This window comes from Pseudopipra pipra, chromosome 14 (assembly GCF_036250125.1).
Source record: "Pseudopipra pipra isolate bDixPip1 chromosome 14, bDixPip1.hap1, whole genome shotgun sequence".
NCBI lineage: Eukaryota > Metazoa > Chordata > Aves > Passeriformes > Pipridae > Pseudopipra > Pseudopipra pipra.
In genome coordinates this window covers 14,264,341-14,280,397 of record NC_087562.1, presented here as the reverse complement: position 1 = coordinate 14,280,397, position 16,057 = coordinate 14,264,341, and the positions used below count along the sequence as shown (strand labels likewise).

The following is a 16,057-nucleotide window of genomic DNA, read 5'->3' as shown; positions in this document are numbered from 1 at the left end:
AGGTAAAATTGATCTCAGCTGAAGTCCTGACTGAGTTATAGTGTTTGATGGCACTTCATTCCTTGGTGCCTGCACAAGCTATCCCATAATACAAGCACAACAAAGCCTGGGAAGTGCAACAGGAACACATTGTTTGGATCCAGTTCAGTGAAATGTCCCCATTTCTTTTTCTGGTGATTCATTCTTTCCTTCCTTTTGTAAGGGCTGCTGTACTTCCAAACTTTCTTACTTGAATTACATTTCTATGTGCAGATATTGTAAAAACTTATTTTTCACTTTTAGAGTAAGATATTGAATTCTCACTCATCACAGAAAAAGCAAGCAATGGGAAAAGTGAAATCTGGGCACCTATGGATTTTCATCAAGTGCATGCTTTTTTTGAGGCTGGAAAGGTACAATGCCATCTGAAATCAGAACATCTGTCATGTTCTCCAATGAAACTTGATAAGAAGAATGATGAAGAGGCACATGGAATGCCTATGGAAGTCACTTTCAGTTCAGCATTTACTGCAATGTTTGCATGAAAGCAGAATATCACCAGACATGAGTTCAGTTTTGTGAAATGAAACCACAAAACAAGGCATTTCAGATCCATATTATATACAACATCTGGGCATTGGTCAAACAATACAAACTCACCTTCAGTAAGGGGTTCCTTTGCTCTCTTCTCCCCAGGGTGTGTTTCATGGGAGTAGCACCTGAGAACCACACAAGTAATTGGGGTTCTAAAGGATGCTGTAGCACCTGCCACTGAGTGATACATTTAGAACATTTGTTATCTTGTAAAATAAATGGATTCCCTCCATTTTGTCTTGAATGATATGTAGAGGCAAGACACTGTAATGATAAATGAAAATTTACTAAAACCAGTTTAATATCACCAGAGTAATTAAGGTCAATGCTCATACCATCAAAAGCCAGCCTTCTAATAGAACAGTCATGTTCCAAGGAAATACAACCTACTAGAAGTTTTTATCCTTTTCCAGACCAGAAACCTTTTTCTGATCCTCTGTGGTAATCATTTCACTTAAACTTTAAAATAAAACTATTTCCAGGCCCAAAACCATTTGTCCATACATTTATCCAAAGCTTTTAGATTTATGTTAGACAAATAATTAAATGGCACTAAAAAAAAAAAAAGGTTTTGTATTACACAAACATTTCCTGTGTGGTGCCATCCCTCCCAAAGGTTTAGGCTAAGATATGCAAGCTGACCCTAAGAACTCCTTCAATGCCTTCAGAGAGCTTTAAGCAGTAACAATGGTCAGGCATGATTAAGCCACCATTATTAATAATTGAATGGGGTTTTCTCTGGGTGATCTGTTTTGCTATACATATGGTCATCACTTAAGCCTAAAATATAGATATGATGAAAATTGCCATAATCTGGGCTTGCATGGCTTTGTGTGATTCTAGAGCTGATGTCCTGGAGTACACAGGATAAACAGCTGAGATGAAAAGAAGGTGAACTGACTTATTTAGTCCATTTTACCTCCTGCTTTTCCCTTTGCTGGACTCAAATTATTTTCAAAACATCAAACAGTGTAAGTAAATAGGATGAGAGAAGCTGTGAAAGGTGATATCAGTGAATGAGAGCACAGGTAGAAAAAAAGAATCTCAAGGAGAAAATAGGAGATGAAATTCAGAAAAATAAAATTAAACTGCTGTTCCAAAGCACAACATGAGGTGTCCTGGGGCTGACAGCATATTTAACTGGTTGTGGTGAAGTCACACCCTGAACTCATGTTTTCTGAGTTCCTGCAGAATCCAAACCTACACTGAGACAGAGCTTTTGTGGTTATGCATGAACACCAGCTGAAGCTTATCTCCACAGACGGGAAATTCAACTTATCTTTTACCAGCGTGCATTTCCTGAAGTCTGTGCAGGAATTACCTGCTGCTAATCACACTTGTAAGCTGCCAAGCTTGGCCAGATTCACATCAATCATCTGCTGTCTTCCAGTTCCTGCCGTATCAAGTAATACCTTCTAGAACCCCATGGTGCTACTGGGACATGACTGTGCTGCTTAATATTTTTGATACTTTCTTTTTTGTCAAACAGCTGAAACTGGTTTGCCAGCAGAGTTATCCATGGAGGGAAAAAAGCAGTGACACAGACAGCATTGTTTAATAGTGTTCAGGCAGAAGTATTTCTAGGAGTACTGTAAAAATTATAAAGACTACGCTTCCACTTAACTCCTGAACTGCACAGTTTATTTTTTTAAACAATTTAGCATATATATGCACACTGTGAACAAAGATGAAGCCATTGGATCATGTAAATGTTTTTAAAACTAACTGAAATGCACACATTAACACTTTCAGTGGGGTATTGCTAACTCAAAATCTGCCTGTGGTATTCAAAACACTTCCAGGTTTTCTGGAACTCTTTATTAACCATCTCCTTGGCAGAACTTAAAAGTGCAGTATCCATTTGGGGCACATCACTCTTTGTGTGGAAACTAAAACTGGACCCCTCGCAGAATTCCACAGGCAGTAGTGATAATCATTCAGAGCAAGCCATTTTTAGACCATTAAGAGAGAAATTACCTCTACATGATGTAGAGAGGGGAAAAAACCCCAAATACCACAACAGTTGTTGAGACACTGATAAGCCATCTCGTCAAAAAAATGGATTTCAGATACATCAGATTTTTACTAATTTGCTTCAGCTTTCCATCTTTTCAAGGTTAGTCAGCTTATATTTCAGACCTAAATGCTACATGGAAGGTCCTGAGATTTGCTGCTTTTTTCTGAAGTAGCCTCTCTGCTCTTCCCTGGCCTGCACCCAGTTCGTGTCAGCTGCCTGCGTGTTTGCACAGGACAAGCTCTGCAGTAAATTGTTTACTTAGTGAAAAGTGTGACATTTTAATGTTTGTGGAATTTGTTGCAAGGAAAGCAAGCTGTGTCTGGGACAAGCTCCAGTTGAACAGCCAAGCCATTTGACCACGCATTTTAAAAGACAACGGTATATACCTCCTTAAAATCATCAGCACAACTGAAACTCTGTGCATACAGAGAGAGCTCTGAGTTAAGGGGAAAGATACTCCCAAGGCTAAGCCAGTACTCTTCCCATACATATGAAGAGAGTGAATTAAAGCTGGATTTGGGTTACCATGTGAAAAGGGAACAGAAGTGCAGTGACCTGCTCATCCCATGCCATTGCTCTCTTCCTGCTTGGCTCCAGAGTCAGTTAAAAGGCTGCTGGCCTCTGGCATTCCAGCACTGAGGGCCAGACCTTATGAAATATGACTTTTGTTCCTGTGAAAAAGGTAACTACCAGCATGAATGGACACGCCCTTATCAATTTTTTAACACCACTTTTTCCTCACTAGGGCTCCAATGCTCTAAGCTCAAAACGCAGAATTTCCTCACAGCACCTCAGCAAGGAGGTTTTAGAAACTGTTTTTGTGAAGATGAGAATTAAATTTTTCTTGCTGGGAAGTTCTTGGCACAGGAAACTGTGCCTTTAATGAGGTAAGAGGGCCCCTGAAGTCAAGTCATACAGGTTGGTGCAAGAAAAATGGATGTTCTGGACTCCAGCTAAGACATTCCTTTGTTGTCTGGGAACTCACAAAATATTAACATATTCTAATAACCTACTTTTAAAAGAACATGGTTATGATGAGCAATATAACACCGAGACTTCAAAGTTTAGGCAAAGTCACTGTCAGAGGATTTCAGGTTTGCCATAAGTGTAAACTGTGATTCCTGTCCCCACGTAGTTCCTATGTCTCAGTAATGGAGAAGATTTTAAAGGAAAAATCTGCAGAAAATTGTGTTTCAGACCCACATTCTGTTGCATATCCTTGCAAAAAGGAAAGAGGAAAAGGAGATATTATTCTTTTTGTGCCTAAATCTTTAAAGAATATTGTTAACTGTATAAAATACTAAGAATAAACACTTGGATCATCTAACCTAAGCTTATGTAAGAGATTAAATAATGTTGCATTGCATATAAAGATTCCTATGGGAAGGCCAGAGCACTGAATATCTGCATGTTGTTGGCCATGGAATTTTAAGCAGTGCTTTTCATAAGAGAGTCAGACTTAGAAGGTAGAGAAATTTAGAGAATGTGAAAGGTGAGTGCATAAGCATGTCTGAAGAAAAGTCATTAATAGCATAAAATATTCGTCGTAATATCCTGATAAATGAGCTTTCATGCATCCTACTCAGGATTCACTGCATTTCAATATGCCTTTTTTTAATTACCAGATGTAAATGACTTGACCTTGAGCATTACTTGAATGCTGGTTCATGATTCTCTGCACGAAGACTCAGTTCATTCAACAATGTCAGTGCAGTAAATTTACAGTCATTCTGCCTCTAATGCACAAGTCAGCAGAGGAAGTTAAAGCCCTTTTGCACAGCACTGTTCCTGAGCTGAGGGTACCTTTTATCTCCTAACTGTAGTCTGTGGATGACTATTCTAGAACTATATGGCCATCAGACACACAAATTAAGATGAATTTTGTCGAGAAAAGAAAGAGGAAAATTTACAAAGAACCTTCAAAAATAGTTGCATTTCACTTTGCTGAGGGACACCTTCCTCTTTTGCCACAGTAAATTTGTAATTAGGTAGAATTTATCTTGCTGCATGTTCTGTAACAGACACAGCCCAGAGACAGAAACTGGTTTGTTGTCCTTAAGATTTAGATCACCAGAAGTTGTAACATCACACTTACATCAATAATTGAGAATTCAATTCTTAATCAGCTTGAAAAAGCAAATTCTGTCTCCACTGTCCTTTTTATATTTCCACTTAAGATATATTCCAGTCATTGCATTACTGATGCCTGGATTTACAATTATGTGCAATGGTTTCCTTCACTTTAGGCTGATTCCATCAAGTTCACTGTGCCTGATAAATTAATTTCTACAGATGTAGGCAGGGTTCATCTTCATAGCACCCACACAATGGTTCAGGGACAGAAAGACCAACATCTTTTTAAAAAATTACCTCCACCAAGTCAGAACTTGACTGTCTTGACCAAAGGGCCACCTCTGGTGGCCTTTGTGGCTCAGCACATTCTGTTTCCACAAACAACTTTTCACTGTAGAAGAAATAAAAACTCTCCAACACAGAAAGAGAAAACAGCAAACTTTTAGGAAAAAAAAAAAAAAAACAACAGAAAGTCTAGAAGTATAGATGTTTACAGAGAAGTGTGTATAATATCAAATTAAAATAAACAGAAAAATAATGAGATCATTCCAGACATATCACTTTTCATTCAATAACTGGCCTATTGCAAGTGCTCTTGAAATACCCTCTTCTAATTCACTGCTGGTATGAATCTGGGTTTGGAACAAGGCCATACATCTTTTTGTTATGAAGCAATTTTCTGATCCTCTGCATTTATTACAGCTTTAATCCTGGCAGTTTATGCCTGACCTTGGTTATCATTTGATATTTATACAATACTAACTGGAATCTTCTGCATGAAGCTGCCACAACAATCACATCTAACATCACTTAATTCTGCAACAGGATTCTTGCTTCTTGTCTCCATTTACCTAGAAATTTGAAAATTGCTGGAAAAAGAGAGACAGGTAGGGAAACACAAAGGAGAATCATCCAGGAAGTAAATGAGAAAAGGGACCTGTCAGCTGTAATTACTGTATAAATGAAATACAAACCTGTCTTGGTAATTCACACACCCCTCCTTTTTTTTTTTTTTTTAAGAAAACTGCAGGCTTATGTTTACATTTCTCATAACAAATGTGATTTCTTATTTAAGTCTCCTTGTCTTCTAATGAATGAAGAGGCAGAAAACTAACCTAAACTATTGTCTTATAGATAAGATTTTTTTTTGTTAAGAGCTTCAACTGATTTTTCAGTGAAGTGTTATGACACCTACAACATTTGAGCATCACTGTATTATCTCTCTAGAAATCATTATTTAGTCTGTCATAGTTCCAAATCATCACTTGCTTAGTAACTTCAAAATCTTGTGCAAAGATCTACTCCCAGTAGATTTCATGCACTTGTTCATAATTACAGTGGATTTACCAAGGCTGGAACACAGTCCCTGATGTGTATTGTTAGCAATCAAGAGCTCCTTTGACCTTTCTTCCCTTACTCTCCTCGAACACATGTCAAATACTTACCTATATTGATACTTGTCAAATGTTTGGGTTTATAGTCTGTATATTCCCTTTCTGGGTGTCTTTGCTGTTTATCCCCAGAGCTGACGACCTAAAGAGGATGACTGAGCCACTCTATGATGCTGTGATTCTACACCATGAATACACACTCAGTTATGACTGTCCAGCTAACTTACACTAGAGATCCAGTTAATAACATTATTCCATTCCTATTTACAGAAATATAGCTTTTCATGGATGTACAATGGATTTGCCATAGTATGTAACTTCAGAGTGAGAAGAGCCACACTGAGCCTTTCATCAGTTGTGCCTTCTCATGCTGTCTTTATTACCTAATTTTTTTAAAAAATATAATTTTTTTAATATTCTCCAAACTGTGTAGCATTTAAACCCGTGAATTTTTACTACCTTGCATGAAAGCAGTCTTTGCTGACAGGGCACAGAAACTTTGTGACAGGGATAATCCTTTCTGTGATTTGCTCTCAACTGCTGAAGCCACAGTTGCTGGGGTGAGCAGTCACAGACTGCCACTCAGCACAGGAGCATGATTCAAATAGAAACCATTCTAAGCACATTAGCATTGATAATTTTCTATTTAGTTGTTATATTTTCCAGCCCAATGAACAGAGACAAAACGCCTTCTGCTTAGAGATTCACCGTAACACAGAAGGTGGATGTCCCTGTACCTGTAAATTGAATTACCTTTCTTCCTGTTTCTCAATTAACGGCAAATTAATGTGGTCTCTTTTGAGCTTTCATGTTGGCTGAGTTGGCCAGTCAGACCTCCCTGAAATATCAGAGCACCATTTGGGAGCTTCCTTTAATTGAAGTAAAAAACCTGGAGTAGCAGCGTGGTCTGGAGGATTAGGCAAGAAGGTGGGTGACACAGCCAGGTGTTCTGAACACACCACGTGCCTTTGCATGCCTCTCCTTTAAGAAAGAGCAGAGTGTGGGAAGGTCCAAGTGCTCAGAGAGGCTTTGGATGAACTGGCAGAATCCCAATGTAATGCAGTCCTATTAACTGGACACACCAGAAGCTGAATTTTCTAGCGACTTTCTCTTACACTGTTATTTTCAGAATTTTTAAAGAACTGTGCCCAAGCTTTAAACTGAAACACTTTTCCGAACAGTTTCAAAACTTCCAGGCAAGTGAAAACACCCAACTCATTCACTGCAATTATGATAGTATATATACTACATCACAATGCATGTGATTGAAATATCTATTTCAATTTGATTCTTTTCGTTCACTGTTCTGGCAGGTGACAGAGCAGTGCTTGAATATATGGACCTCTTCTTACACAAGTTTCTCATTTTGTTTTTCATGCTTCTTGTACTGAGTGAAACCCTAAAACATTTCCTTGTTGTTTTTTGGGAGGGTTTTCCCTCCTCTCCTGCTAATTTTCCTCTTATTCAAAGAATGCTTTCATTCCCATAGATAATTTTTATTTACAAATTTGTTGTGTCACATCTGGTTACATCAGCTAAAAATGTTCCTTTCTGTGTTTTTCCTACTGATGATTTTGCAACATTGTTATTCAGCCTCAGTGAACATTGTCTGTGGTGAGTGTGATTGCATTTCAAAGCTGTGTATGATCAAAATGGAATTACTATAATTATTAGCTCAGTTTTAGAGTGCCTAGTCAATATTTATCCTTACAGCTTTGGATGCATGGAACAAGTAACCATGTTCAGATTCTGGGATAAAATTTCTGCTGTCATCAGGGCTTGTCTTATTTATATCAAGCTAATATTTAGAATTACTGATGTCAGCTGTCCAATTCAGAAATAGCTTAATAGTCTCTCTATTCAACTACAAATTTTGTTACAGTGGTTGTGGAAGACTCCAGCTTATCAAGTATCTCCTGCAGTCCACTACTAAAGCTCAGGTGCCAAAAATGTAGAGTGATACTGTACTACGTGATCTACAAAGGTGAAACAAAGAAAACTCTTATACTTGTATAGAAAGGAATTTACATCATCTTACTAGACTGAAAACATAACCCCTGCACAGTATGACAAGGAATGAAACCTTGGATGCAACAGACACCAAATTACTAAAATCCATCACAGCAATGGTAACAAGTCATGAATATGAAACTCAGTGGTAACTAAATTCCATAGTGCCTTAACAGAAATATTGGAACTTCATGTAATCACCTGAGGTATTTATTTTTGTACCTTTTGTGCCTTCCTCTGTGCTGACTTGTACAAACCTATTAAAGTGAACAGAGCTATTCACATCAGTGCCAAACCTGCACCACCAACACTGACCCCAACTGAGTTCAGTCTTTACAAAAAACTTATGGAATTCTGCTGAATATAAATGAATATTTAATTGCACTTTCAAAGTATATAGATACCAAGCAACTATAAAAAGATCTATCTCTGTCTGAAATACCAAAGAACAATTATATTTGTTCTTGTTTTGTGCTGTAGTTATGCAATAAAATACTTGACCTGTTCAGGTAGCTATGATTCCAAGTGAAATACCATCTGTATTTCATGATCTCTCAGTAAATAAATTCTGCCAGTGCAGTAAAAAGACTCATAAACTGTGTGATTTATTCGATAATGGAATAATGTTCTTCTTTGCAAACCCAGACTTTAAATTTGATCTATCTGCTCAGAATTTTTACCAGCATATACAGACAAGATGGATCATATTTCAAACATATTCTGAAGGAAACCTGGGGTGGGACACTTATGAAGAAACTTAAATTAGAAGTTCATATTTTAAAGAAAAAGAGCAAAAAGGTTGATTCCACCCTAGAAAAATTCATCAAACCTTTTCTTAACCTGTTAGCTGCATTTTAGCAGACTCCCAAAAGGGCTTTCTGCATTTGATACCTTACTCTCAATCCATATTAAAATTCCCAAACCAAGCAAACTCTGTAAAAACCCTGCCACGTAGCCTGGGAACAACTGTTCTAATATAACTCTCTATTTCCAGTAGCAAGTGACTGCCCCAATCATGACACCAGGTTTCTAAGTATGTGTCCTGTGAGTCCAAATGAAGAAAGAGTCAAACTAAACTAAATATACATACAGTTATTCAAAAAACCCTACCACATGGGCCACCCGCTTTCCAACTCACATCCTGCAGGCTTTTCAGTGCTCTATCACCTTGAAATTCCTGCCAGGTTTGTACTTCTCTGGGGTGCAGCTTTGCACTCTCTGTGAACATAAAGCTAAACCATGGAGTTCACATTTCACTGTCATTCAGCATGGAAACAACTTCATCTGCTCATTAATGTTAGACTCAGCTCAAACCTCTGAATGCTACCAACTTTTATTAAATTCTTTACAATGTCTGATTCACCCAGAAAAGATGCACTTACTGTTTTGTGCCTTTGTTGAGGTAGAAGGACACCTCCAGTCTCACTTTTGCCATTGTGCGAGACCTTTTCTGCCTTTATCCCTCCTCCTGTCTCCAATTTAGAGCTCAGTAGGGCAGATGGCAGCAACCCTGGACAGACTTGGCTTCTATCCCGTGTCCTGTGTTCCTGTATCCCACCCTCTTGCCAGCCACAGCCACCTCAGGGGGATTAAGTTAAACCCCCACCACAGTCAAGTGCTGCTGACAAAACCTGTGGATCTTGCTCACAGTCCAAAGTATGTTTTCAAAGAAAAAACACCTCACACAGAACCCTGAACTGCCATTAACACAACCTATTTCACTTCATTTATCTTCACCTTTAGTACAGAGCAAGTTCCTGTCAGTCAACTTAAAAACAGCAAAGTCTAATAGCAATTTACCACCAAGGCTTTTATTTCTAAAATATGTTATGTAGATAAGGAATACTTGAAAGCTTAATGGCTTCTTACTAGATCAATGATACCACATAAAGGTGTTTGCCTTTTTAAGGGGAAAAACAAAGGTTTTTAGGCTCCGGTCTCATTTCCTTTGAACTATTTTTCAAAAATTAAAAAAAAAAAAAGTTTAGTTTTAACAAGGTCAACAGAGCAGCGAAAAAATTAAAATGAAAAGAAACACAAAACATGAAATGAAAAGCAGTTACCAAAGTGGGGGAGGAAGCAAACCAAAAAGCAATGTACACTTGAGAATCACAAGATCTTTACTATTTGAAACCTCAATATTATCAAACATCTTCCCCAAAATCACCCCTGTTTCCAAGTTCCATGTTTTCTTCCCCTCAGTGGAGTCTGAATTCAGCCTGTCCAGAGCTCTTTGACTAAGCCCAGCCTCTGTTTATATTGGCCATTCCAACACTCCCTCCAGTCACCACCAATATCAGCACCTGCAGTTGTTGCCAGGGGTCGGCTGAGTCTGACTCTTGGGATTCCAGTGTTGCCACCATTTCAGCACATGAAGGATTAACAATATGACACTTCTTAAACAAGTGACAGATTCTGAAACAAGAGGGTCAGATGATCTCAGAAGTGCCTCAAAATAGAAATTTATTCCCATGCAGATTTTTATGATAGCTGTCTTTATTTCTCAAGGGGATTGTCCCCACTTGACTGACATGACACTCTTTGAGGTACTCAGCAAAGAGTGAATGTGACCAGCTCTTGTACTGATGGGTCACTCCTGTCAGGCTGTGTTGATAAATAGAAAAGTCTGTCAGCAGAGAGCAGAGAAGATTTCTTTCAAATTAAGCACACCCCAGAGAATACTTTTTGTCTGAAAGATACTGATTTATAAGATATGTTCTTCATTAACAGTTCTGAAAAGTTTACTGGGAATTGCAGGAGAAAAAAAATTTAAAAGCACTTCATTTTATGTGTTTATACAGTCTGGTATGTACCTCAGAATTATACCCAAGTATCACATCAATGAAACACATCAGTTGTAGCCATTATTCTAATTCCTTGGTTAAGCTCAAGAAAATGTTTCTCATAAGGATTTGTTGCATTTTCAGAAGTAGTTTGTGCCTTACAACAATGGGCAGAGGACAACATTCAAATTTTCAAAAGTTGCAGGTAAATTCTTTTTTTAAAGGACTGAATATATTACTTAGTGAAACTTCCATAGTCATCTGCACATTTTTCCCCAAATATTGCAATGCTCAAAACAATTTTTTTTTAAATCTGACACATAAAACATCATGGAATTCTAAATTCAGAATTAGCACTGAAACCCACTTTTACCTCTGCACATTTTAGTTTAGCAACAGAGGGAGGATGTAAGAAAATACCATAAACAAAGATCCATCGAAGAGGTAAAATTCTATTAAAGTTCAATGGGTTGGGTTGGGTTTTTTTATTAAAAAAAAAAATCCCCACTATCTTCTTGTGGTAATTTTCCCCCCAGGTTTAGACTTGGGAATGCTAGCACTTTTTTTCAGTTATAGGATGAAAAACTTATGAGGAATAGGTTTCCTAAAGGAAGTTATTCCAGTTCATTAATGGTCAGAAAGTCACACAGAGATGAGATTGGGCCCTAGAATGAAAAACAAGTTTTTGAGCCATTGCCAGTACTTTGTTATGTGAATAAAGATCACTGCATTATATCACCCCACAGTAACACATCACTGCAGGAATATCAACAGGCTTTGGCAGCACACTCTTACTTTTTTTGTGTTTACAAACCCAGAAGAGAGACCGATGAAGATGACTTTTCCCTCTGAGCCTGAATGCCAGACTCCCAATTCAAAACTTGGATTAGAAAATCATCTCTCAGGTCCAATGGGAAAACACTATATTAGCCACTCTGGGCTTTGAGAAAGACACAATCAGGCAGGCACCCTGGGCAGTACTTGTCCTTTGGGTTTATTTCACACACTTTTGGGTGCCTTATCAGCAGATCACAGATTTGTGACTCCATAGATTATGTCAAGTTACTCTATCTATAGGACTTCCTGTGGAAAGAGCAATAATAAGATACAATAATCAAAACCACAGACAAGTTGGCAGAATGCTTCAAGAAAAATACATCTTTGTGGTAAACATTCCTCCTTCAGATGCCATTAGAGTAACTATGCAATTCATAAGGCTCGAGTTGAACAACTGGCAAGTGTTCTGTATTACTGCTGGTTTATCACCTGCTGAAATTGTTTTAGTAACAGTCTCTATAAATTTATTACAGAAGTTATCTAACAAGGTTTTTATTTTCACTAGATATGTTAGCTCTAAAACCATGAGCCTATCAGACTTTTTGTTCAGAAAGCCTGCACACAAACAAGATTACAAATATCAAAATAATTGAATTTGCTCAGGTTAGTGTATTAATAAAGTTTTCTGCTTTATGTAAATTCCTATAAAAATCAGACAGACCAAGTAATCACTGATGATATTGCCAAATGCTGGCAGAGAAGCAGTGTCATATTAATAAAACATTTCTGAGTTGCTTCATCCTGCAAAGAGCATAAGTGGAGCGTGGAAGAAATATATAACAGCATTCACCAAAATGGAAAACCTAATCCCATTTTAAAAAAATCACGCTGTTAATTCACTTTTCCATCTAAATAAGCTGAGAAGCTAAATATAAGCAAGATTCACTGTACACAAAAAAAAACGCATTTTATGCCACCAATTCATATCAATCAGTTTCAGCCAAGGATAAGAGGTTTTGAGATTCCACATGATTCTTCTAAGAGCAGACCTGCTAATTCAGTGACAATTGTTCTCAGGATTATCTGTGATTATTATGAATCCAACAAGAAGCATGTGGACCAGAATTCAAAGAAATTCATTAACCTGAGTGAAAAAACAGCTACAGAATGAAATTCTGGCAAAGTATCCTCCCAGAGAATGGCTTTATAAAGTATTAATGGAGTGTGCCCACTGTGGCAATACAATAGGAACTTATCCCAGAGGAATATGAAATGCAGCATCTTTCCATAACAGGGCAAAGACAGTCTTTTTTCTGTTGCTTTTTTTTATCCACAATGAAATTGCATCCAGTGGTGATACCCCAGTCATCAGATTGTTACATGGGAATATTGGTGGCAGCCATTGTTGCAAGAAGTCTTTAAATATAATGAAATAATAATATAAAGGGGGAGGAAGGAAGAGTTTCGAAGCAGCTTCATGTGTGTACTTGTTATTCTTGCCACTTGCTGTGAATATCACTGGGAAAGGTCACTTGGATTTAGCAGTTCACAGCATCATGAACTGCTGGCTCAGATAAAGGCATTAGACTGTGGAAGATTATAATATGTTCTTCCTTCTCTAAGATATTAATCTAAGCTGCACCTCTTGATCTCTACACACGAAGTTTAATTTGCCCAGCAAAGATTGCACTGAACACCATCAAAATATTTTCTTTTGATATTGGTCCAATACAACCAAATGCCTTTTAATGACCCATTTAAATCCTACTTTTTACAGCAGATTAGTGCAACCGTGCAGTGTACAAGGTCTAAAGATACTCACTACCCCATAATAAGTGGATGCTACCAAAAATCACCTCCACACAACTATGTCTGACACTGCAAGCTTTCCAGGATTACCAGCTATACAATAGCAGCAATATTCAGAGCAGTAGCTGTGGAGAAACTGCATAAATAAAACACAGCCTGAAATATATTTATTTGAGATTTATCTGTTCACACTGGCCAAATTTGAGCAATGTAAAAATATTTAGAATTTACCCGGAGTAAAAAGTCAAATTTGACAACTGTATCCCTACTTCTATCAATATTTAAGTATTCACTGACATTTGGGAAATCTTTTTGAAACAGTTATTTCTCACTGCATTTTAAGGGCTAATGTGCACATCCCAGCCAAACTTCTGTCATCTATCACCCTAAAGAAAATAAAAGAACTAATTTGACTACAGTATTAAAAAGATTTAGGACTGTATTTCTAGAAGTACTACAGTGCCTTAAAAATTTGATTCTTGGGGGGATGGGAACCACCCCAAAGGCAGCTAACAGGCTAATTAAAAAAACCCTTGGAGGTGATAAGGATCCAAATTAGAGAATTAAACTTCATCAGATCTGCCCATAGGTCTGATCTTTATATCACTGTCTTCCATCTTTCCCCACTGGGTGGCCAAAAATACCAAGTTTCTGCCCACTGGGTGGGAGGTGCTCTGGTCAGAGTTCAAACCATTTATATGCTCATAGCTCATTTGGAAGCAAACTGGAAACCACTGTGGAATGGGGAAGGCAAAGAGTATCATTCTGTACCTGCTGGGTTCTAACAATGCCCTCTGAATTTGAACCATCACCTGAATTTCATGCAGCTGTGAACAGCAGAAATAGCTTTCAGGAATGCCTGTGTAAATCCTTGACTTGGAGGAGAACAGTGTGTGATTTCATAGAACTGATGAGACCTAAGGTAAAAACTTAGTGAATCACCCACAACATTTAATAAAAGTTGTTGAGAGGTATATTTTCAAATCAATAGTGAATTTGACATTTACCATATGTTCACACATGGCTTTCTTCACTGTATGAACAGTATAAAAACTTCCCATGAAGCTCTACTAATTAAATTAAAATAAAAGATTACAAACAGGATGAAGAGCTGGCAGTTTTCATAAGCTCAAACTGGGTTAAGTATTCATCTTAAATCCTAATAGCACCATCTGATGGAGGATCATCACAACACCACAGAAAGGATTCAAAGTGTGCTAGAAATTAAATTGGAGATGTTCAATACATTTCCTTGATTTGTGTACTAAACTGTAAGCACAATTATATGAAATACTGACAATCTGCTAAATAAACTTAATGCAGATTTTGACATTTTAAGTCCATAAAAGTTTTGATTTTGTAGGAAACAAATCCAGCCTGAGATTGCACCAAATGGAAGAAAATCAGACACCTCTTTATATATTTAAACACAGCTGGTATCCAAGTCAAGTGTTTATTGCTCTTAGGCACACAGGTTCTCAGTATGGGATAAAGTGAAGAATAAATGTTTGTGCTCCTTTAAAGGATACAAAGTAGAGCAATTTATTAATATGTGGGTCACTGAAGTACAGGTGCTTCAGACAGACCAGACAGTGGAAAACGCAGAAGAATCCAGAAGAAAGTAAGTTCATAAACTGGTCCTACAAAGTCAGAAAAATCCACATGTATCACCACACAAGACTTCTATTACTGTTTTGCAGAAATGGGTTGGATTTTGGCTGCCCTTTTAATAAGACTAATATGAACTTGCAAGGATTTTGATCTGTTGACCTCTGAGATTAGGGGTACTGTTAGTTCCTCACATATACTCTGAAGATAAGAAACCTACATCTTCCAAGGATATCCTGTTTATTTTTATTCATCTGCTTTAAAAAAACAAAAACAAACAAAATCCCAAACAAACAAACAACAAAACAAAACAAAACAAACAAAAAACCCCATATAAGTGTCCACAGAGACTTTGGGCAGCTCACACAACAGGAGCAATGCACTGGATGGATATAGACTATTTAGGAAGGACAGGCCAGGAAGGTAAGGAAGGAATTGTCCTGTATGTGGGAGAGCATATGGAGTGCAGCTCTGCCTGCCCAAGTTAAAATTAATTTTTTTCGGCTAAATCTGATTTATTTTTAGAATTTTTTTTCAAAACCATTCAATTGTTACTACACCAGAAACTGCCTAAGATATGTTTAGAGAAAAAAAAATTTTACCAGCAGTTTTTTTGCTAGAATTTTTTTTGAGTCTCCAGATAGACAATAAATCAACCAAGCAATGTTCTTCACAGAAAAGTTGTACCATTTTGAAAGCAAAGACAAAATATTAAGAAACAGAATAACTGATTACACACTGTTGGCTTCAGTGTGTTTTGAACTGTGGAAATAAACAACAGACATGAGAGTGAGTTCTGAAGCAAAAGACAAAATTAAGGAAAAATAATGGAGAGAAAGACAAGGCAAAACACAACACAAAAAGATTGTGCTGAAGCCATTCTAGTTATGCCTCTTTTGAAAAGCAGAATCCTGCAGTAGAATATAAAATCAGCCAATATCAATAGATCTGCTCATCACAGAAGACCTTAGAGGCCAAGGCTTTGAAGCTAAGCACACCTGCCATTCAGTCAGCTC

The 16,057-nt window shown here is 37.5% G+C and overlaps 1 protein-coding gene across 1 annotated transcript in view; it reads right to left on the bottom strand.

Moving 5' to 3' along the window:
• Positions 1–1,840: 1,840 nt before the first annotated feature.
• Positions 1,841–16,057, bottom strand: part of LOC135422176 (SHC SH2 domain-binding protein 1-like) — a 101,836-nt gene continuing 87,619 nt past the window's right edge. Inside the window, exon 13 of the mRNA XM_064671204.1 lies at positions 1,841–1,872. Coding sequence (XP_064527274.1) covers positions 1,856–1,872 — 17 coding nt within the window. The 3' untranslated portion in view covers positions 1,841–1,855. The remainder of the gene's footprint in view (positions 1,873–16,057) is intronic.